Source organism: Amblyraja radiata, chromosome 7 (assembly GCF_010909765.2).
Source record: "Amblyraja radiata isolate CabotCenter1 chromosome 7, sAmbRad1.1.pri, whole genome shotgun sequence".
NCBI classification, from domain to species: Eukaryota; Metazoa; Chordata; class Chondrichthyes; order Rajiformes; family Rajidae; genus Amblyraja; species Amblyraja radiata.
The window spans coordinates 23251125-23273528 of record NC_045962.1 but is presented as its reverse complement, the minus strand read 5'-3'; the positions used below and the strand labels follow the sequence as shown (position 1 = coordinate 23273528).

The 22404-nt window shown below is 41.1% G+C and overlaps 1 protein-coding gene across 4 annotated transcripts in view; it reads right to left on the bottom strand.

The window, feature by feature from the left end:
- znf385b (zinc finger protein 385B) overlaps window positions 1–22404 on the bottom strand; it is a 263021-nt gene that overhangs the window by 4185 nt on the left and 236432 nt on the right. For all 4 annotated transcript variants that reach the window (XM_033023838.1, XM_033023839.1, XM_033023837.1 and 1 more), the window contains exons 5-7: window positions 8977–9255; window positions 3250–3428; window positions 2376–2477 (exon numbers count right to left, since the gene is read on the bottom strand). In XM_033023838.1, the coding sequence (XP_032879729.1) occupies window positions 2376–2477; window positions 3250–3428; window positions 8977–9255 (560 nt within the window). The remainder of the gene's footprint in view (window positions 1–2375; window positions 2478–3249; window positions 3429–8976; window positions 9256–22404) is intronic.

Below are 22404 nucleotides of genomic sequence, written 5' to 3'. Positions count from 1 at the left end.
CTGAGTAATTATTGTTAGTAAGCCCAGCCTTTGCTCTCGGACACATTGTTGATCTAACTGTTTGTTGGAAACAGTTTTGAGGGATAGGATTGTCATTTAGAGAAGCACACAGGTTTGTTATGGGAGGGTCTTGACAAATGAAAGGAGATAACAAAATAAGGTTCATGATTTTGGAATTTTATAATTTAATCTACCTGGATTTCAATATGGAACTTGAAGAAATCTTAAGTGACAGACTAATATAGTATAATCCCATAACGTCAAAGGGAACGTGCAGAGTTAATCCAAAATTGGTTCAGTGGGAAGAAGCAAAAGAATGGACCAAGGGTCCTCAGTGACCAGATGGCTCTTTACAGTGGAATTTTGTCGGATGTAATACAATGTCCTTTTATTGTAAGCTCTCAATGCAAGAAGCACCAATTGACTGACCAAAGGATCAAATGGAGATTTACAAATTAATGCAGAAAGACTAGGAAAATAGGTCAAAGGACTGCATGATAAATGATAGAATATTGAGAATTGTAGGGAACAGACGGTTTTGGAGTGCATTTTTACAAATCCCTGAATGTGGGAGGGAAGTCAGAAAGAGACGTCATTAAATGCATGTGGGATATTTTATGAGACAAGGTACAGAATACAAGAGCATGGAAGCTATGCTGGAAAGGTATAAAACAACAGATAGTTCACAAACTAAGATATTACAGCTAGTATGGGATATTCCAGGGAGAACATGACATCACCAGAGAGGGGCAAAAAGATTTATGAGGACTGAGAAGATTTTAACTATCAAGAAAGATTGATTAGACTAGATATATTTTGGAATGGGAATGAGAATACATGTAATTAATTGAATAAAACCATCAGGGCCCCTGGTGGAGTTGTTAAAAAGGCACAAATCCCTTCAGCAGAATAATCAATATTATCAGGTGGCACTGATTTCCAGAGATCAGCAGATGCATATTTGTTTTCCACCACAGTGGGAGTTTGGAAATCAGTGCTTACAAGGTTACAAAGGCAGGAGCCCTTAGTGAATTTAAGTACTTGATAATGTTCTTGAAGTGCCATTAACTATATAATACGGTCCAAGTGGCTGTATCTTCTTCAGCTGCCATGGAACAATAGGATGAATAGCCTCATTTTGTGCTCCGAATATCTTATTATTTAATAATATTTATATATTTTAATAATGCACCAGATCAGAAAGTTATGTCTCACAATATATAATGCCGGTGATATTCTTCAGAAACAATTAGTTGCAACATCACTAACTTAGCGAATAATGTGAATTTGATCACTGGTCCTTGACTAGTCAAAACATAAATGCTCATTGGTAAATTCATAAAATGCATGCTCTATGAACTTACCAATGTTCATAGAGCATGCATGTAGATACGGAGATTAAAACTATGCATCTACAGAGAAATATCACAATAGAACTCTGTGGATAATAAGCTACACTGTACGTGCAGATGGTTGGCAGCATTCCATATTAATTAAGTCTAAGTTCCAAGATCAATGGCGTTATCACCCAGAAACACATGAATAAAGTCACTGGTTTCTGTAACATTTATAAGAGACTGTGTTCCATATTTTTGTCTTGGTTCTTGGTATTCAAGGCAAATCTCGGTCATTCTATACAGACCTGATTCTCGTTTAAGAGTAATGTGTGCAGTTCTGGTTGCTCCATTACAGGAAAGATGGGGAGGCTTTGGAGAGGGTGTACATTTACCAGAGGGCTGCCTGGATTAGAGGATATGAACTAAAAGGAGGTTGGACAAATTTAGATTGTTTTCTCTGGAGCATCAGCAGTTATGGGGAGATCTGATGGAAGCATATGTAATTATGAGAAGCACAGATGAGGTAGATGTTCAGAACCTTTTTCCAAGGGTGGAAATGTCAAAGATTAGAGAGCATAGTTTTAAGATCAGAAACGGAAAGTTTAAAGAGTATGCGTGGGGCAAGTTGTTTACAATGAAAGTGGTTGTCTGGAATACGCTACAGGGATTTGTGGCGTAAACAGATATGGTAGTGGCATTTAAGAGGCTTTTAGATAAGCTCATGGATATGCAGGGAATAGAGGGTTATGTATTGTGTTCAGTCATGGCACTTGGCATCATATTCAGCAAAGGCACTGTGGGCCAAAAGGCCTGGTCCTGTGCTTTGCTGTTTAATGTTCTATATCTTAGTATGGTTGTGAGGAAGAGATAGATGTACAAATATTATTTTCACAAAACAGAATGCAATATTACATGCAAACAAAATACTGCAAGTGTACAAGATCAGTAACAAGAGTTTCATGTACATTACATGCTAATAACTAAACTGTGCCAATATTGTAGTTTTCAGCGCTGAATCAACATTGCAATGGGACTTACTGCCAATATAGTTGAGTTGCGTTGCAGTTTGCTATAGGGACTGTATTTAGGTTTCAATGGTTTTCCTGCAACTCTGTCCTTATGCCTCCTGCTGGATATGTGCTACAACAAAAATACAAACAATACAGTAAATGACGGGGCATTAATTTGTATAATACAAAAAAATGCATTATTCTGTAAGTAGCTTTGCATATAAGATGTAAGTTGACATTTTGGGTCTTGCAGACCCTGCATCAGGTTTGAGATGGAAGATGAAAGATAGCCTGGGAGGAGGTGGGTGTGTGGCTTAAAGGCTAGTAGGTGATAGGTAGAAGCAGATGGGGAGGGGATGATGGGCAGATAGGACCAGCTGGGGAGGGGGAAGGGTTGGTAGGTGACTGGTTGAACCAGATGGGGAGATGATAATGTCAGATGAAACCAGGTGGGTGATAGGATGATAAAAGTGTTGGAGAAGAAAATCGGATGGACACTGTGTGTGTCGGAGAGGACACCAGGAGTATGGGTTACCTGAAATTGGAAAATTCAATGTTCATACCATTGGGTTGTAAGCTTCCCAAGCGGAATAGGACATGTTGCTTTTCCAATCTACATTTTCCTCTCTGTAGCAATGGAGAAGACCAAGGAAAGACAGATTGGTCTGCGAATGGGAAGGAGAGTTAAAAATGGCAAAAGGAAGCTCAAGATGGCCATTGCGCACCAACTAGCCTAGTTGGAAGATGTACAGATGAATCACTGCCTCAACTGGAAGGGCTGTTGATGTCCCTGGATGGTGGTGAGGGAGGAGGTAAAGGAACACCTCCTTTGGAATCTGGGGAATGTGTCAAGGGATAGGGAGGAAGCTAATTTGCATATTTGGATATCATTTATTATTTACCTGTTTGAGTTGAATTTCTGAGTTGACGTGAACATCGCACATTTCACAATGAAAAGTCCTGTTTTGCAATCCTGAACCTTTTGTACCGTTTGGAAGTTTAGCTTTTGATCCTGGTCTGGGATATGATTTAATAGGTCCGGCTCCAATCCGAGCTTCAACCATTGTTTTGTGCTTGGAGCCTGTTTATAACAAATAACAAATTTAGTATGGTTATACCAAATTTAGTATGTCAATGGTTTGTTATAGTTTATGAATTATTTGTCAATGTAATACAAGTAATTTAATGTAGTGTGGGAAGAGATCACATGGTGAACATCACAGAGTTGGTTTGTGGAAAAACATCAAGCATGGTATATGGCAAATATATGACCATTTAGGTGAACATGCAGATGCTCTGATTCATAGACTCATAGTCATACAGCACGGAAAATGGCTCTTCAGCCCAACTCGTCCACGTCGACCTCTAATCTAGTCTCATTGGCCCATATCTCTCTGCATCTTTTTTGTCCGTGATCCTGACCAACAATAATAAATGTTGTTATTACAGCTGCCTCAACCACCTTCTCTGGCTACTCGTTCCATATACCCACCACCCTCTGAGTGAAAATTATGCCCCTCAAGTTTCTATTAAACCTTTCGCCTTTTTCCGTAAACCCATGTTATCTGGCACTTGATTACCCTACCCTGGGTAGAAGACTGTGCATTCTCTCTGTCAATTTCCCTCATCATTTTATACACCTCTGTAAGATCACCTCTTAGCATCCTGCACTCCAAAGAATAAAGTCCTACCTTGTCCATCAGATGTCCACAATATGCCCTTGAGTCCTGGCAACATCCTCGTAAAATATTCTCTTGTTGATAACAATTGCCTATTTTCTAAAAGTTTATGATTTATACCTATCTGGTTTCTGTCTGACTGCTCAGGAACTGGGATTTGGAAGCTGAGATTGTAAATTTAGTGCTCCTGACAGAAGGTGACTGTCTTCCTCAATATTAAAAAATGTAGAGAGGGAAGAGGAGATTATAAAAAATAGATAAACTCTGTAACAGCATAAAAAGCAGGGTACATTAAATGATAAAGACAAATTGGGATGGGAACAGGGCAAAAATGAAAAGGCCAGACTGCAGGAATTCTGAGGAGAGCAGGAAATTTTGGAACTCATTGGGGCCCTTCATCTAATCTGCAGATTGGAGATACTTTTGAGTTTCCTCAGACACCAGTCCATTCTTATGTTGCTGACCTACTGTCAAACTCAGATCTTCTGGCCAACTTGTCAGTGGGATGCCTATATTATTAGTGATCCAGACAGTAGTGACATTTCTCCAGGTATCAGCTTAAGAGCAGGATGCACAGGCTCAGTGAGATTTGGAAAGGAAGGGAGTCCCTGCTTCATTTTAGGACTCAAGGCCAGTGGAGTGGTCTAGAATAGAATATTATGTAGCTTTTTACAGATTTTCAGAATTTCACATTTTTGTAATTTTCTGACTCCCAAGTCAAGATTTTTTCAGTATGGACGGCGCGACTCACGTCGCAGCGGCCTCTACAGTCCGTCTGTCATTTTTTAAATTTTTTGTCTCGTTTGTATGTAGTTTTTTTTTTTTTTAAACTGGGTATGTGTGTGGGGGGCGGGGGGTGGGGTGGGGAAACTTTAAAAAAAATTTCCCCTGCACGGAGAACCCGACCTTTTCTTTGTCGGGTCTCCGTTGTCGTTGGGGCCGAGCACCGTGGAGCGGCCTCCAACCGGAACGACCTGGGGCTCCAGTCGCGGAGCTGAGGACCTACTTACCATCGTGGAGCTGGCCGAGTTCGGAGCGGGAGGAGCGGTGGTGGCGCGCTGCTGCGGCCCGACCTAGGAGATTCGGAGGCTCCAGCCGCCGGCCCGGTGGACGGTGACACCGGGAGCCCGTGGGTCTCTGATGGGAGACCGCTTTTCGGGGCTTTAAATGGCCGCGGGACTTGTTAGCGCACGCCGGGGGCTCCAACATCAAGACCCGGAGCAGGGCCTTGCATCACCCGGCGCGGCTTTATAATTGCCGCGGGACTTATTTACCATCGCCCGCCGGGGGCTTTGACTCTGACATCAGGAGGAGAACGAGGAGTGCAGGGGAGAGATAAGACTTTGCCTTCCATCACAGTGAGGAGGAGATTCACTGTGATGGATGTTCGTGTAAATTGTGTTGTGTCTTGGTTCTTCTGCTTGTTTGTATGACTGCAGAAGCCAAATTTCGTTTGAACCTCTGGGTTCAAATGACAACAAATAAATTGTATTGTATTGTATTGTAAGATTTAAATGTTCTGTTTTGTCTATCTGGTAAAATCTTTTGACTCTTTACTTTTATTTCTTCCTTGACTGCCCTGGTAATGTTTCATTATTGAATGTGAGGTGCCGGTAGCTAATCTACTCTTGTTCCTAAAACTGCCACTCATTGCAGGATCTGAATGTTATTTACCTTTTAATATCTGTTCTACACGGTGATCTCAGAAATCACTGAAAAAGCTTATTTATAGTTTATTCTGCACAGGGGAAACATCACAGTCTACAAGGTCATCCCAAGTTCAGAGCTACAAATTGTAAAATCGAAGGGCAATGTTATTTGGATAACCACACTGAATAATAATTAAAATGGAACAGGCAATATATTTACTTTTCAAATTCCCTTCAGAATTGAGATTGCACAGAGCATTTTAGAGAGGTGTCTCATTCCACTGTGTGTGGCAATAATCCTCAAAGATATTTCACTCACGGGAGACATTTAGGTGAAGTGGAGATTATATATACAATCCCAAACATTCTCAATTTTTTTCTCCCTTACCCTTTGTGTATAACATACCCCAAAATTTATATTGGCGCATGTGAAGGCAGTTCATATGGTTTCCAGAGGATGCTGATAATGACTGATTCAAGCTCACAATCCAGCTCCATTGATAGTTCCACAAGGGGAGCAAGGTTCAGGGGAATAGAGCACATCAGTGCCATAAGAACCAAGTCCCTTTCCACCGACCGAGTTCATCTTTTGTGAAGTCAAAATTCTCAGCAAAGCAGAAGAAGATTGATTTCACCTTTATGGGAAAAGTAATGGTGGATCAGACAGTTTTATTGGGGCAGGGACATGAAGCAACTGTACTATTGTTGCTCAGTGATTGATAATGGTTGCCAGGACAGAAACTGTCTCCATCTGTATAGGCAGCCATCAGAATCGAGAGCAATTTGTTTCCCATCCATTTCCAAGTTGCAAAAGATGCCTGTTTTGAAGTATTTTAACGTGAATGACCATTACACCAGCCTTGACAGATGAAGATCTTACCCTAATGGCAAGGAGGTACAAATGATTTGAGACCAGTGTATGCAGTGGTAAAACTCAAAGAATGATTAAAGTACAAGATGTAACCAGAAAAGGGGATTTTGAGCTTGGAAAGAGAAAAGAGCATTATTCACAAACACGAGTAGGAAAAGGGATGTTTCTCCAGATACAAACTCTAGTTCCTCTGCCAAAAATGCTTGTGCCTGTTCAGCATACAATAATAGAGAGGGCCATGTCCGCACAAACAATCTGCTTTCTCCAGAAGGCAAGTCATGACTGATTGCCATTGACAGGCAAGGGCAGGTTATTCTGAACATTTGCTACTAGGTTTGTGTATGAATTGCAAGGCAAGGCCAAGAGGAGCAATGGGTTTTTTTCCTCTTTGAACAAGAATGATCATGAAATTTTTCATCAAACCTCTTGTGAAAGGAATTATTTAGGTATTCTATTTTCCCTTTGGCAGTCCAACAGGATAGAGGATGGCTTGCTTCCACTTTGGTGTTGTTGGTTCAGAGCAGGCTAGCAAGGCCAATGTTCCCAGGAGTAAATGGAAATATTGCATTTGACCTGTTAACGGAGGCATACGGGAAGATGAGCCACGCACTCAGCATCCACAAAACCAAAGTCGTCTAACAATCTACTACACCACACTGCTCTGTGAGCATCATCTTGAATCTTTCAATTTGTCCTCCTGATAGAATCCCCCTTTGCCAGAGCTCAGAATAGAGCTTCTGTATCAAGAGTCTTGTGTTGGGTAGGTGAATGTGGCCTGCCCAACGTAACTGCTAAGAGTAATTAGGACCTTGATAATTGGCCCCGGAAAGGACATTTATATTCTTATAGTGAATTGGAAGGAATTTGTGAAGCCTGCATAGATAGTATTTTCCCTATTACCTTGACCTGTTCACTGTAGGTAGTCAATGTCTCAGATGCGGGGATCAGGGCTGCCCTGCAGACACAAAGGCTTGTGCCAGGTCTGAGCTTCTGAATCCCAAATGCTCTTTCACTCAATCGATCAATGGGTATGTATGCTGCCACTTGAAGATGGTGATGAGTTTCAACATTTCAGTCTGCAAGTTCCGAGGGGTGGCACTGAGATACCGGAAGTGGTCTACATTTTCCAATGTTTCACTGTGAACTTTTATTGTCAGAGTGTAGTGTGGTGCAGTAGGCTGCTTTGCTAGACGCCATTGGTTTTGTGGATGTTAAGTGCAATGCCCACTCTCCCAGGTGCTTCTGTTAACAACTCAACATTGCCTTGGAGCTCGGATCCTGAGAGTTCATTGCAATTTGACGGCTGAGCAACAAACAATCTGATTGAGGAACTCGGATGAAAGGTCTTGGTCAGAAACATCAATTGTTAATTTTCTTCCAGTGTTCAACCAGCTAAGTTCCTCCAGCAGGTTGTTTGATGCTCCAGGTCCCAGCATCTGCAGTCTCTTGCGTCTCCACTTGACTACTGAGGTTCGAGTGACTGGAATGTCATTGCAGAGATTGAACAATCTCTCAATTGTTCTGAAAATTAGCAAGTCTGTTGGAGATGAGATACAATATTGAGCCGTGATAGATAAAGTGTTGGCACAATGGCACAGCCTTGATTGACCAACTTGTCTGCACAGGTCTATAAAGAACATAGAACAGTACAGCACACAATGTTTGTGCCAAACATGATGCCATGTTAAACTGATCTCATCTGCCTATACATGATCCACATCCCTCTATTCCTTACACTTCCATGTAAAAGCCTCTTAAACGCCACTATCATATCTGCTTTCACAACCACCCCTAACAATGTGTTCCAGGGTCCACTAATCTTTGTGTAAAAACAATTCCTCTGGACCTATTATATATGCAAAACCTGTAATATGAGGTTATACTAATTTAAAGGTTCTAGCATACCCTGTAGGCTAGCATTGTGGTTTGCATGCCACAAGGAGCAAATACAAATAGGTTTTTCTTAATGGTATAATATAATCCAGAGGCCAATCTAGAAATATCCTATCTTCATATAAAGTTCATATGTTGTCAATAAACGTAAAATGCAGATAGGTTGTTTCAAGATTATCTTTTGGATGTTTTATGTTAGTGGAGAAATCCAAAGTATGTCCGGACAGATATTTTGAAAATAGCCATCCACATTGAAAATCCACCTTGCAAGCTACCAAGAAGCATCTTTGTTGTTCCTCAAAACTGGCATTAATTGGAAAATATTTTATCTTTTCCTTTGATTAGCTTAATTTAATTAGACTTAATTTGCACCTGTGGCTGGGAAACAACACACCGTCCACCTACAATTTGCTGGTGCCACCTAATTAATATTTTCACCTTATGTTCTTTCAAGAATCACGATGGAACAATTACATTGCATAATAGAAAGCAGAGCAGATTTTTTGCAGCCAATCCAATTATTATAAAAGCACCAACCTGTATTGTGTGCTTCCAGCTGCGACAATGAGTTTACAGCTACTTTGCATAGTGAACAGTAGAGAAGTTTTTTTGCTTTTTCTTCTTCTGATTCAGTGGCAGGGGTTGCGTTCCCATCCACACTCACCGCTGCCAGGGATATGACTGTCTTTCTTGCATGCTCATTCATACTTGCAGTTTCCCCGACAATGGAAGCGGATTTAGGCTGTACAGTGCCAACACTCGTATGTATTAGTAGATTATTCACAGTTACACTGTTGAATGCCAGCCTGACTGCATCTGTGAGGAAAAGAAAATACATTTTGAAAAAAGTGTTACTTTAAATTAATAATTGCTAACAGTGCAACATTGCCCTTCAGTCCACAATGAGTATTAGTACCTTGTAATACCTTGCTTCTATCACCTAAAATTACAAAAACAACTTTTTTATATTTAGCTTATTATTAATATTGTTTCGTAAACAGAAATATTGCAGCCACTTTTCCCAAATGAACCATATAATCAGTGAAACGTGGTTCAAAATCACATTTACTGAATGTTTTACTGCTGCAAGTTGGGTGCCTTCCACAACCAAGAGACCCTCGATCAGTCTGTGGGAGGCAACAACTGAAAGCGGTCAAAGAAAAAACATCAGAGGTTCTTCATGCTCAAAGGCATCCAGAAAGCGGAGTTAGAAACAAAATGCGTCAACTCCCCGAAGGCTCCTGCTGCAGTTGGTGGGGGTGGATGTTGATGAGAAATGCAACAAGATTATGAGCCAGCAAGTTGTTCTTTTCCTTTCAACTCAACTTCCAATCCAGCATCTATTCCATGGAGTGGGATGAGACATGCCCGTGCTTTTATCCTCCAAAATCTTTGCAGAAGGAACTCTGTGCTCAGCAACCTTAAAGAAAGGGATGGATCAGTACCATCTTGTAACTCTTTCTATGCTGTTTTATACGTCTTTAGAGCCATAAATAACAAAGTCAGACAGAAAGTCCTATCCTTGCCCTGAACAATTTTAGATGACGTGTGGGAAAGTCTGGGGTACCCATTGACTCTGAACATATTGAGTAGGTTTATCCATTCCTTCCAGATGAATAAGACTCCCAAAAGCAAAGGCTCTCTATCTGAGGTGAGCTTAGTTCTGTGAGACTAGATTTTCCTGTCTGTGTTGCAATGCTTTCATTTGGCAGCATATTACAATCCACGAGAAAACGCATCATATCCCTGATCTACAAGTAGAAGGGAAAGAGGGAAGAATTCAGAAATTGGTAACCCATCTCATTGCTTAAAATGGATCACAAAATTCTGCCCAACGCCTTTTCAACATTTAGTTTAGAGATACAGTGTGGAAACAGGCCCTTCGGCTCACTGAGTACATGCCCACCAGCTAACAATGGCAACAGGTTCTATCCTATACACGAGGGACAATTTACCGTAGTCAATTAACCTATAAATCTGCACATCTTTGTAATGTGGGAGAAAACCTATGTGGGCACAGGGAGAATGTACAAACTCTGTACCGACAGCACCCATGGCCATGCAAAGCAGTAGCTTTACTGCTGTGCCACTGTGCCACCCTATCATTGCCAATTGAGTCAGAACTGCTCTGGAGCTGGTGATACCCGTGATGTATCCAGCAGTACGATATCTGTTAGACTTGCTCCATCAGGAATATGATCACCCATGTGTGCAACAGGGCCGCGGGCATTTGCCTGGTCAGCTTGGACCGTGAATTGATGTGATTCTTCAACATAACCATCAGTAGTGCAATTCTCAATAAATTCTGGAGTTAGCCCAGGCTGCTTACTCTCCTCCGCTTTGCGTTTCATTTTTGAACCTTTTGCTGAATTCAGCAGAAAGGATGAAAGTAAATGAGGATCTCAGAGCAAAGTCATGGATGAAAACAGTATCTTCTGCTCAGATCCACCATCAAGCCACAGTCTGGTGAGCATCAATGATCAATTTGACCAGGCCATGAAGGTCAGAGTGAATTACAGCAAATGTGAGTCTGTGTACTTTATTAGCTGATCTGACTGATATTTTGGTCCCTTCAAGGTCAGGTTCATATTGAGGTTCAAGAACTGGGCGGGGTGTACAGCAACTGTGAAACACAAAGTGGGATTGTGAGCGCTTGTTCCCTCTTGACTGCAAGGAAGAGCCTGGTCCTCAGGGGCAAGGTGCTGTCAATGTCGCTGCACAAAGCACGGACCCAGCTCTTGCATGGCAGCAGGTACATGAGCCATGTTTCACTATACAGAGCAGGCCATCTTTGTACTTGGCATCAACCTGTGTACAGGCCTTGGATGTAGAAACACCAAATGTCACTACATGCTGTGTTGTGAAGAATAGGCTTGACCATGTGGCCGATATCTGCACTACCATCAGCCCTTCCCAGATGAGTTTGTGCTACCCCTGAGCAGAAATAATCAGGCATCTGCCAGCGTGAAATGTTCTTCAGGCTCTGCGAGCTGGCGGATTCCGAAAGATGGTCCCATGACCGTCAAATAAAGGCCATGGTTTAAGGCTGTCCCACCAATGCACACTGAGAGACTGGAATCTGTGTAAAGAGCCCCTTAAAGCTCTCACTCATAGAATGTATGTGAAAATCTGTTTTAATTGATCCTGACAGTATAAATCTTGCAAGTAAATGCAATTAAATGCCTTGTGCTGCAAATGGCAACATATTACACATTCTGTACTATATCATGTATATGTTTATGAATAAAGGGCCTGTCCCACTTAAACGATTTTTTAGGAAACTGTGGCAACAGTCACTGTCGCGGCGTGACGCCGGAAATGCACCCACCCTACGACAATGTCCAAGTCAACCTACCTCCACCAGCGACAAGCTACGACCCTGTTGGCAACAAATGAAGACAACTGAATACTTTTATTGACACCGGAACTGTCGCCGGTTGATGTAGGATGATGTAGGTTGTCGCCAATGAAATTCACTGAGGTCATGACCCGGTGACAACCAACATCACCTGGCGTCATCCTGGCGACAACCTACGACAGGAGAAGACAGGCAACATCAGGCAACGTCAAGCCCACTGTCGCCGAGAGGTTTTGAACATTTCAAAATCCAGTGGCGACAAGAAATAAATAACGACACTCGAGGAGACCGCTCACGACAATACAGGCGTCACCCCGCGTCAAGCCGCGACCATGTGGCGACAGCTTATTTTTCGGCTATATCGCCGAAAAAATCGCCTAAGTGGGACAGGCCCTTTAGATACATTTTTGATTTTACAAGAGTTGGGTTAGCAGTCCAAAGACCAACAGTTCCACAGGAAGGTTTCATTAAAAAAAGAGAATTTCATTGCTGGATGAGAAAATATTGAGAGAGTAGATAATTTAACAACTAATACTAAGAAGTAGTCCATACAACCAACTTTCATATAGTAAGATCTAGTGGTTCAAGTCCATTTTCCACCCCATTCCTGAATCAAAAGGTTATGATATTGAAACGTTAGCTCTGTGTCTCTCTCCATGGATGCTGCCTGGCCTTAATATTTCCGCCGGTCTTTTTTGTATTTTGAGACACTCCAAGACTGAGTAACCATAAACAATCTTTTAAAATCTCTAATTACTTGGATTGTGGTCAGTCTGGTTCACTGCCCTTGTTCACCTCCTGCCTTTATCCCACTGCTACACCTACCTATTGCGGCTCTGCAGGTTCTATTGAAGTAGAAGTCTGGTTGCCGTGGCCATTTCCCATGACCGTCAAATAAAGGCCACGGTTTAAGGCTGTCCCACCAATGCACCAATCCCACTCATAGAATGTATGTGAAAATTTGTTTTAATTGATCCTGACAGTGTAAATCTTGCAAGCAAATGCAATTAAATGCCTTGTGCTGCAAATGGCAACATATTACACATTCTGTACTATATCATGTATACGTTTATGAATAAAGGGCCTGTCCCACTTAAACGATTTTTTAGGAAACTGTGGCAACAGTCACTGTCGCACCTGCCCTGGAACAACTGCTGAAGTTTTGGCAGCTCACGGCTGTCAATCTCCTTAATAATTGTTTTTAAAAATCTCTGTAGTCAGTTGTATTTAAAAACTGTGTAAATGGACTTAAATATTTAAGAATAATTTTTAAAAACATTGGAAATATACTTAAAAGCAGCTTAATTGACTCAAAATAAATAAATAAAATGTAGATTCATGTTCTCCAAAGATGCTGACTGACCTGCAGAATTGCACCAGAACTTGTTTCCTTTTGTGCATCATAAAAGCTTTATCAATACATCACACTATGCCGCTCCAGGAAGTTGTAGAGCAGAGTTATAAACTTAATCAATAGTTTATCTGATACACAAGGAAGCTGGATCACCAACTGTTAAATCTATTTATGAAAAGAGGCTGACCCCAAACATCACCTATCCATGTCCTCCAGAGCTGCTGCTGACCTGCTGGGTTACTCCAACAATTGTATTTTTTTAAGTAAGGGCGTGCATGAAACTGGCCTCACAAATCTTGCTGGGGGACTAGTTTCCCCTCAGGATTATGTATCTGGCAGCACACTGGGAGAAGTGCTTCTGGATGTACACCTATGTGAACATTAAGAGATACATCCCAATAAATTCTAACCTGCCAAGGTTCCAAAGGCCACATAATGTTCTGAGATTATCAACCTTCAAAATCTGAAACACACAAAATATTTGCATCGTGAAAGAACGAACGCTTGCAGTCTACCTCTCCCTGGATCGGGGGAATGCCAGGCAACCTGTTCCATGAAAACATGATGCCGCAAGATCAAAGTTCCAGGCACTCATATGCTAATATTCAGGCTGCTAAATTAGGCCTGGAAAATAAAAAAATTCTTAAATCCCCTTGAAGATCAAGGATATATCACCATCTGATTGTTTTCCATTTGTGTATTGATATGACCTGCTGATAACATTTGCAAAATATTCCCGTTAATGTGGATTTAGCAGCAAACATCAGATTTGTAATTGAGATCAATATAACTACTGTGCAACAACTAATTGTTTCACTTGATCACCACCTATAAAGCTTGTATAAAACACACGTCAAAACAGATTTATACATTCCATGCAACATAATCTCCACAGAAAGACCAAGAGAAATATTATTGTTTGGATCTACCTAGCAAATAGGTTTTGTAATTACCTTCCAGGTTATTACTAATCCTTTAGGCCATATACTGATTTTGATATTCTTGCTGATTAATAATTCTCATGTTTCGTCCCGTCTGATTCAATTGCTATACATTTTCTGTGAAATTCACACATAGAACAGTATAGCACAAGAACAGGCTCTTCGGCCCACAATGTTTGTGCTGCACATGATGCCAAGACCACCACCTATATTCCGTTGTGCTGAAGCAAAGCAAGAATTTTATTGCCCTACCTGGGACACATGACAATAAACTCTTGAATCTAGAATCTTAAATCTACCTGTGCCCAATTCACATCCCTCCATTCGCTGCATATCAATATGTCTGTCCAAAAGTCTCTTAAATGTCACTTACATATCTGCCTCAACCACCACCCCTGGCAGCTCATTCTAGGTAATCCCCCCCACCCCCCCCACCCCCCCCCCCCATGTATAAAGGTTGCTCCCGCCAAACACAACAAATACCGAGTTCCCCAGGCCCCCACCTTTCACCACACCAGCCTCCACATCACTCTCCGACATTTCTGTTACTCCCACAGGTTCCTGTCACTAATCACATCTTCACCCCTTCCCTCCTTCCGCAAAGACCGCTCCCTCCGCAACTCCTTGGTTCATTCACCCTTTTGTACCCAAATCACCGCCTCCCCAGGTACATTTCCACTGCAACCGCAGGAGATGCAACACCTCCCTTATACCTTCTCCCTCAACTCCATCCAGGGACCCTGACTGCCCTTTCAGGTTTGTCAGAGGTTCACATGTACTTCCTTGAACCTCACCTACTGTATCCAGTGTACCCGATGTGGGCTCCTGTACATCAGTGACACCAAACGTAAACTCGGCGACCATTTCGCTGAACACTTGTGCTCGGTCTGCAGAGGCCTACGGATCTCCAATGTTACAAACCATTTCAACTCCTCTTCCCATTCCTATACTGATCTTGCTGTCCTGGGCCTCTTCCATTGCCAGAGTGAGGTCACATACAAATTGGGGGAACAACACCTCATATTTTGCTTGGGTAACTTTCAACCCAGCAGAATGAATGTTGAATTCTCAAGTTTTAAGTGACTTCTCTTACACTTCCCTTCACACCTTAGCTAGCCAACAATTGGCCTACCAGGGCAATGTCCTGCCCAAGGTCATTTGTTGCCACCCTTGATTTGTCCTGGTCTTTTCTCGCCTCCAGCCTTCCCCCCCCCCCCCTCCCCCGCTACTTCCAGTCTGTTGAAGGATCCCGACCCAAAATGTCACCAATTTTTTTTCTCCAGAGATGCTGCCTGACCCGCTGAGTTATTCCAGCACTTTGTGTCTATCCAAGTTTGTCCAACCTCTCCCTGTTTCCATGCGAACATTGCCACTTCATTGACATGTTTAAAAATGTTGAATGCATACATTTTATTTCAACCAGCAATGCCGTTGGTTGGGCAGGCAACTGACAAATGAAGCACAGTGAACGTCAATGGGTGCAATTTATCACGATCAGAATATTTTTTAGTATTTTGAGATATCTTTACCACTGAGCTTTTGTTATATTGCCATTCTCTCCATTTGTATGTGGCTGAAATATTTCATTAAGATCTTCAGAAAAATCAGATATTACTACAACTGAAGTAAACATCCACCTTCAGGACTTAATTATCAGCCCATGATAATTGTAAGAAAGGCCCATTCTCTAATGTCCTGGAACACTATAAACAAGGTATTTGGCATCTGACAAATAAGATAGTAATATTACTAATTACTAATATTACTATTACTAATATTACTAATATTACTAACCTGGAATTGAAGTAGCATTGGAAAAATTGCATTTTTTAAATTGCGAATGTTCTCAAAAGTTGCATGAAAATTCATTGCATACAGGGTCAATCTTGTAATATGTTTGGGACAAGATAAAATCATGTTCTGGGGGCATCTAGTGGATTAAATCATTCAGTGGTGTCCCAGTTGTGAGTTGGTAAAATTATTATTTACAGCCATGGGTTAAACAGGGAGTAGTTTTGAATGAAATATATTTGTATTCCTTGGACCCATTTAATTATTCTTGAACATACACTGTGGTAATTTATACCCAAGCAATGAAAGATGAAAATAAATGCCTGATTTTTCTTGGGAACAATTGTATTGATATGTGCAGTCCAGATAATCTAATTTCTTCTAAATTCCCCAAGGTGACTAAAAATGCTTAATTCATGGAGCTTCTCTAAGCATTTAATATATATTAAAAATGCCAGATTGCTTCTGATATTTCAAAGATTGCAGGCCAATTAATTTTAATCCTATATAGAAACAGAAAGTTCAGATTTAAACTTTGCTGTATCCCTTTGTTCTTTTGGTATCCCATAACAGTGTAGGGATGTTAAGAAACTCAAACTATAAACAGGGGAGGGGTTTTCAATTTACACGAAAAATGACAGTGAAATATTCAAACTCTTAGTGATGCCCAATGTTGTGGACAAGGTGAAAGGAGTTTTTTAGATTAATGACTATTGATACACGAAGGTAGGCAAAAATGCTGGAGAAGCTCGGCAGGTGAGGCAGCATCTATGGAGCGAAGGAATAGGCGACGTTTCGGGTCGAGACCCTTCTACACGAGATGAGCTGTTAATATTTTAACTGCTGATTATCCTCAATGGCAGCTCATTGGGATCACAATTCTAGTGCACCCTTTAAACACTTTGCCCCCTGGTTCTTGCAATCTCTTTAAATTCATGTTATGGAAGCAAAAATGTTTAAATTGACAAATTATTCCAATTTTAAACACTTTGTAAAGGATTAAGGTTTCTGTAAAAAACTGTCTTCTTTGTTTAACTTTCTAATTTGAGCAATTCTAAGAACCAGTCAAAACTGCAAAGATCTATTTGGTTAAAGTGAAATATGTAGGAAGGAACTGCAGATGCTGGTTTGAACCGAAGATAGACACAAAATGCTGGAGTAACTCAGCGGGACAGGCAGCATCTCTGGAGAGAAGAAATGGGTTACATTTCGGGTCTACACCCTTCTTCAGACTGAAAGTCACGGGAAAGGGAAACGATAGATATAAATGATGATGTAGAGAGATATAGAGCAAATGAATGAAAGGTATGCATATATTATGTGTTTAATATTAAATCTCTATTAATGACACAACTCATAGAACAACTAACTAGGTGTAAGTGTTACATTTAATGGCATTATGGTAAATCCTTTATACCTGTTCAACACTGCAGCAGACATCTTCTGCCAAACAACCTTGAAGTTTGTCCTAGTCATATCACGAAAATGATCTCTATCCAGACAACTGTGCCATTATAATGGCAGAGAGTTGGAACATTGTTTTAGTATCAGTAGTTCAGGCCAAAAGAACTGTCGTTACTTAATATTGTAGCTAGTGCACAATATTTTTTAATGTGATAAAATTTGGTCATTTTTGTTTTTTTACAGGTATTATAGATTACATCGTAATTATATAATAAAAATATAAAAGAATGATATTTTAAATGGTTGATTCATAATTTCATTGCATTTTTAGTATTTTTTTTAGGCATTCATAGGGCATAAAACTGTTTTTCCATTTATTATTATAATAGTCCAAATAATTGGATGCAACATGTGCACCGTTTCCCTTTTAAAATGAAACAAGTCATGTTTTTGATTTCATTTTATACTCACATTATAGCTCTGCAGAAGAAAAAAATAATAGTTTTATTCACGATATGATTGTAATACAGAGAATGCTAAAGCTATGGATATAACCTGGAAATTATCATAATGGTGTGTCAAAAATTACTGATTTACTGAGCTAGTAAAATTATGAAAAATATTGCCCATTTTATCTACTTTACTAGAACATTTGTAACAGTGCCAGTATTATTTATACCTTTTTTTCCTGCTTTCATAGAATACATTTTCTCAGTTTAACAGAAACAATTATTTGTTTTAGATTTATGTAACTGAACCATGTTTGGATGCCAGAGAGAGGAAGAGAAAGAGAGACAGAGACAAGACGACAAGATTTTGTGGTATCAGATGGCTTTAATTTAAATCTCAGAGATGAACGGGTTATAAAATGTAAGGGAGATAATTTTTCTATCTGATCCCTATTCTGTCTAGACAAATGAATGTGCATTACAAATGACCCATCCTGTTAAGATTAAAGAGTGCAAATATTTCTGGGTCCAGGTCAAAATAAAGAGAAAATAGAAACAAATAAGCAGGAAATGTGTGCTGGAGCACAGAGCAGGGTCTTCCTGCTGTTGGGGGAGATCAAGGTTGATGAGGTTTCTTTGCAATGTGGGTATCCTGACAGTGTTCCCAAGTTAATCCTGAGTTCTGTTTTGATTTTTGAGCCCCCCTCTTGAAGCCCCTAGTCAGTAGGCAGCCAACGTTAATAAATTATTTTGTGACTAATAAAATTAACCCAAAGTAAAATGAGGCAAACAGCCAAAAAACCTCCCCAGTCACAATTGCATCATCACAAATGTTTGTACTCACTGTCTGCCCAGGCAGAGCTCAAACTCATTTCCCCTTCCACCTGGCAGAGAATTCCACAGATCCACAACTCTCTGGGTGAAAAACGAACAAGGCAGAGAATGTCTTGCTGAATGTGTCTCCAGTTAATTGAAATCTAAGGAGAGGCGGTGAGACGCTGAGCAGTGTGATGCTGTGGGGGTGGGTACAGAGAAAGGTGCTGGAGGTTGAGGACACAGAACAAACATAGAACATAGAATAGGACAGCACAGGAAAGGGACTATCAGTCCACAATGTTTGGCGAACATGATAAACTAATCTAAACTAAACTAAAGTAAAAAACTAAAGTAAACTTTGTTCAGTCCACCTGGACCTACCTGATCTCCCGGTTGCTAAACATTTTAATTCCCCTTCCCATTTCCACACTGACATTTCTGTCCTAGGCCTCCTCCATTGCCAGAGTGAGGCTAAACGCAAATTGGAGGAGCAGCAGCTCATATTTCGCTTGGGCAGCTTACAACCCAGTGGTATGAGAATTGATTTATCTAAATTCAAGTAACCCCTGCAATCCCGCTCTCTCCATCTCTCTCTTACCCAAGTCGCAGCAGCTTCTTATTCTCACCGAGCAAATGGCATGTTTCCCTTATCATCGTTACTTTTTTGCATATCCTTCATTCATTGTTTTACGTCTCTCTACATCACCGCCTTTATCTCTCGTTTCCCTTTTCCCTGACTGGTTTGAAGAAGAGTCTCGTCCCGAAACGTCACCCACTCCTTCTCTCCAGAGATGCTGCCTCTCCCGCTGAGTGACTCCAGCATTTTGTGTCTCTAAAGTAAAACTGATCTCATCTGCCTGCACATATCCATTTCATGTTATTCCTGCACTTCCACATGCCTATCCAGAAGCCTCTTGAACACCACTATTGCATCTGCCTCCAACACCACCCCTGCAAGTGTGTCGCAGACCCCCACCACCAACCCTGGTAGTGACAGTGAGTGTGAGTAAATATGGGTGGAGAGAGGTGAAGAATGGTAGGGAGCTGGAAAAGAGGGAGGTGGAGTTAGAGAGGGAAAGGTGGGACAGAAGAAAGGTAAGGAGAGATAGTTATAGGGGAACAGGGTGAGAGCATAGCATCTAAAACAGTACTGGACAGCGAGTGAGAGCATAGAATCTAAAACAGTACTAGTGACAGGAACACGCCCTTAGGCCCACCATGTCTTGCTGAACATGATGCCAAGATGAACTTATCTACCTGTACATGATCCATATCCCTCCATTTTCCACATGCCTATCCAAAAACCTCTTAAATGCCACTATCGTATCTGCCTCCACCCCCACCTCTGGCTGCATGTTCCAGGCACCCACCATCCACTGTGTAAAAAAAAACTTGCTCCACACATCTCCTTTACACTTTTCCCCTCTCAACTTAAAGCTGCGCCCATGAGTCTTTGACATTTCCACCCTGGGAAAGGGGTTCTGATCGTGATAGCAAAAAGAAAGAAGTGGATATAGAGATTAAGCTGCTTCACCAGTTCAAGTGGAAAGCTTCGAGAGGATAAAAAAAACTGACAGCAAACATGATTTCTAAGACTTAACAGTTAATTTCTTGTTTCAGCTTGGATGCACTAGGTAAGGAGTCATGGAACATCATAAATGTGAGTACTTAATGGACATTTTTGCTTTCAATGTTAACAGCATGTGTTTCATTTGGAATGATGACCAGTCTCAGATATTGGAATAAACATTGAATGACAATCATAAATGGTTATGAAGCTGTTAGCACAAATGCAAATGACAACAATTTTAATGCAATTCCGTTTTAGGATCAGACACAGCTTTTCTTACTATTCTGAAAGTGAGATCTTTGTCATGCAGTTCCTTATGCACAAAATAATAACTACATCAATAATTATCTCTAATTATTTGTTATTATCTCAAAGACTCTTGGTCTTATTCTGTCTATTGTCTTGATCGCTTTTGATCACTTCCTCTACACCTACAATCCTCCCCAATCCTATTTTCTTTTACATTACCATGGTAAAGTCATTTTCCCAATTTACATACAACAATTCTCAAAATCTCAACTTCTGATCTCCAATTAAAACAACATTTTGGCAGCTACCTATTTTTTCAAATACAAGATCAAGATCAAGATCAAGATACATTTATTCATCACATGTGCCAGATGGCACAGTGAAATGAAATTCCCATACAGCCATACAATAAAAATAAAGGACACAACACACGATAGAATTTAACATAAAACATCCCCACACAGCAGAATCAGAGTTTCCCACTGTGTGGGAAGGCACCAAAGTCAGAGTGTCACATCCCAGTGTCTACTCTGATGCCCCTGTCCTAACTTAGTCTCTTACCCTGGCTTTGTTTCCTTGTATTGCCTACTGCAAGACCAGAGGGTATGGATATGTAGACGACCAGAAGTAAGAACCAACAAACTGGAATCCAATCCAGTATTAATCCATTCTGTTGTTTGCCAAGACTGTTCAATACTGCACCATCATCTAAGCATACAAAGAAGACCTCTGTCCTCTAACTTCACTACAAATTGCCTTCTTAACCCATTCTTCTCGCTTTCCTCTGGAGAGAATACAGAAAAATGTCCAAGCAACACAAGGGATTCATGAACACAACCGAGAATGAAACCACCTGGTCTGCTGCTTGTAATTAATTCCCTTATATACTGGGCAAGATTTATCCCAAATAAACATTAAAAGAGATCTCGTCATTTTCACACTGATACATGCAGACTTTGCTGTGCACAAATTAGCTGCTGCATTTCCTGCATTCCAACTATGACCATACTTTGAAAATCCTTCATTGGCTGAAAGCCGCCTTGGAACATCTTGAGTCCAGTCATGAAAGGCACTAAAAACAACGATAAATCTGTCTTTATTTTCCTTTCTCCAACTCCACCAGGCCATCGTTCCTCTTGGGTTCTCCTTTGCATTGATCCTGAACATGTATTATTCTCTTGTACTTGATTCCCGTCATGCTTTTTCAAAGACCATTTTGTCCCCAAAATGCACCTCCTGTTCCCTTTAATCTATTCCCACTAAATTTCTGACCACCAATATCACAACACAACCAATATGATTCTGACAAAGATAAAACATTTATCTTTCCTAGCCCCCTAACAAGCAGCTGCATTTGTTTTCCAATATTCATATTTTCCCAGATGTGCCACAGAGTTCTATCGCATAGAGACAGGCCCTTTGGTCCAGGCACGGAAAACGCTATCAAAACATGCGGGGGACACAATTTCTTGGCGAGGCTTCAGCCGTGGGCCCTGTGGATGGTATAATCGGGAGCTGACCTGGTTGATGGCCGACTCCGAACTCCAGCAACAGCAGCTTAGTTCGCCCTGAATCTTGGAGCTTGAATTGGCACGTTCACGGGGTCTTTCATCAGCCGGCGGGGGTTTCAACATCGGGAGCCTCGATTGCCTCAACGCAGTAGTTTATTTTTAAGCCGCACCGGGAGCTGAAAGGCCCCGCGAACGGGCCGATTCAGCTCTTAGAAAGCGTCTGATAAAGTCCGGATTTCAAAACATGAGGGGGGGGATTGTCCCCCAACTCAAAGCAGGGGCCTTTTAGCCCCTGCCTCCCCCCCCCCAGGATTTTTGCCCCTGCTTTGGTCTCCAGTGTCCATGCTGCCCATCATACCTATCTAGACTAATCTCATGCCTGCATTTATTCCTTATCTCCCTAGTAGTTGCTTAATCATGTGCGTCAACTGGACAATTCCACTCCACGCCCACCACTTGCAGCTCATTCCAGAAACATGCTCTGTGTGTGAAGAATATGTGACTCACATCTCCTTTAAACTT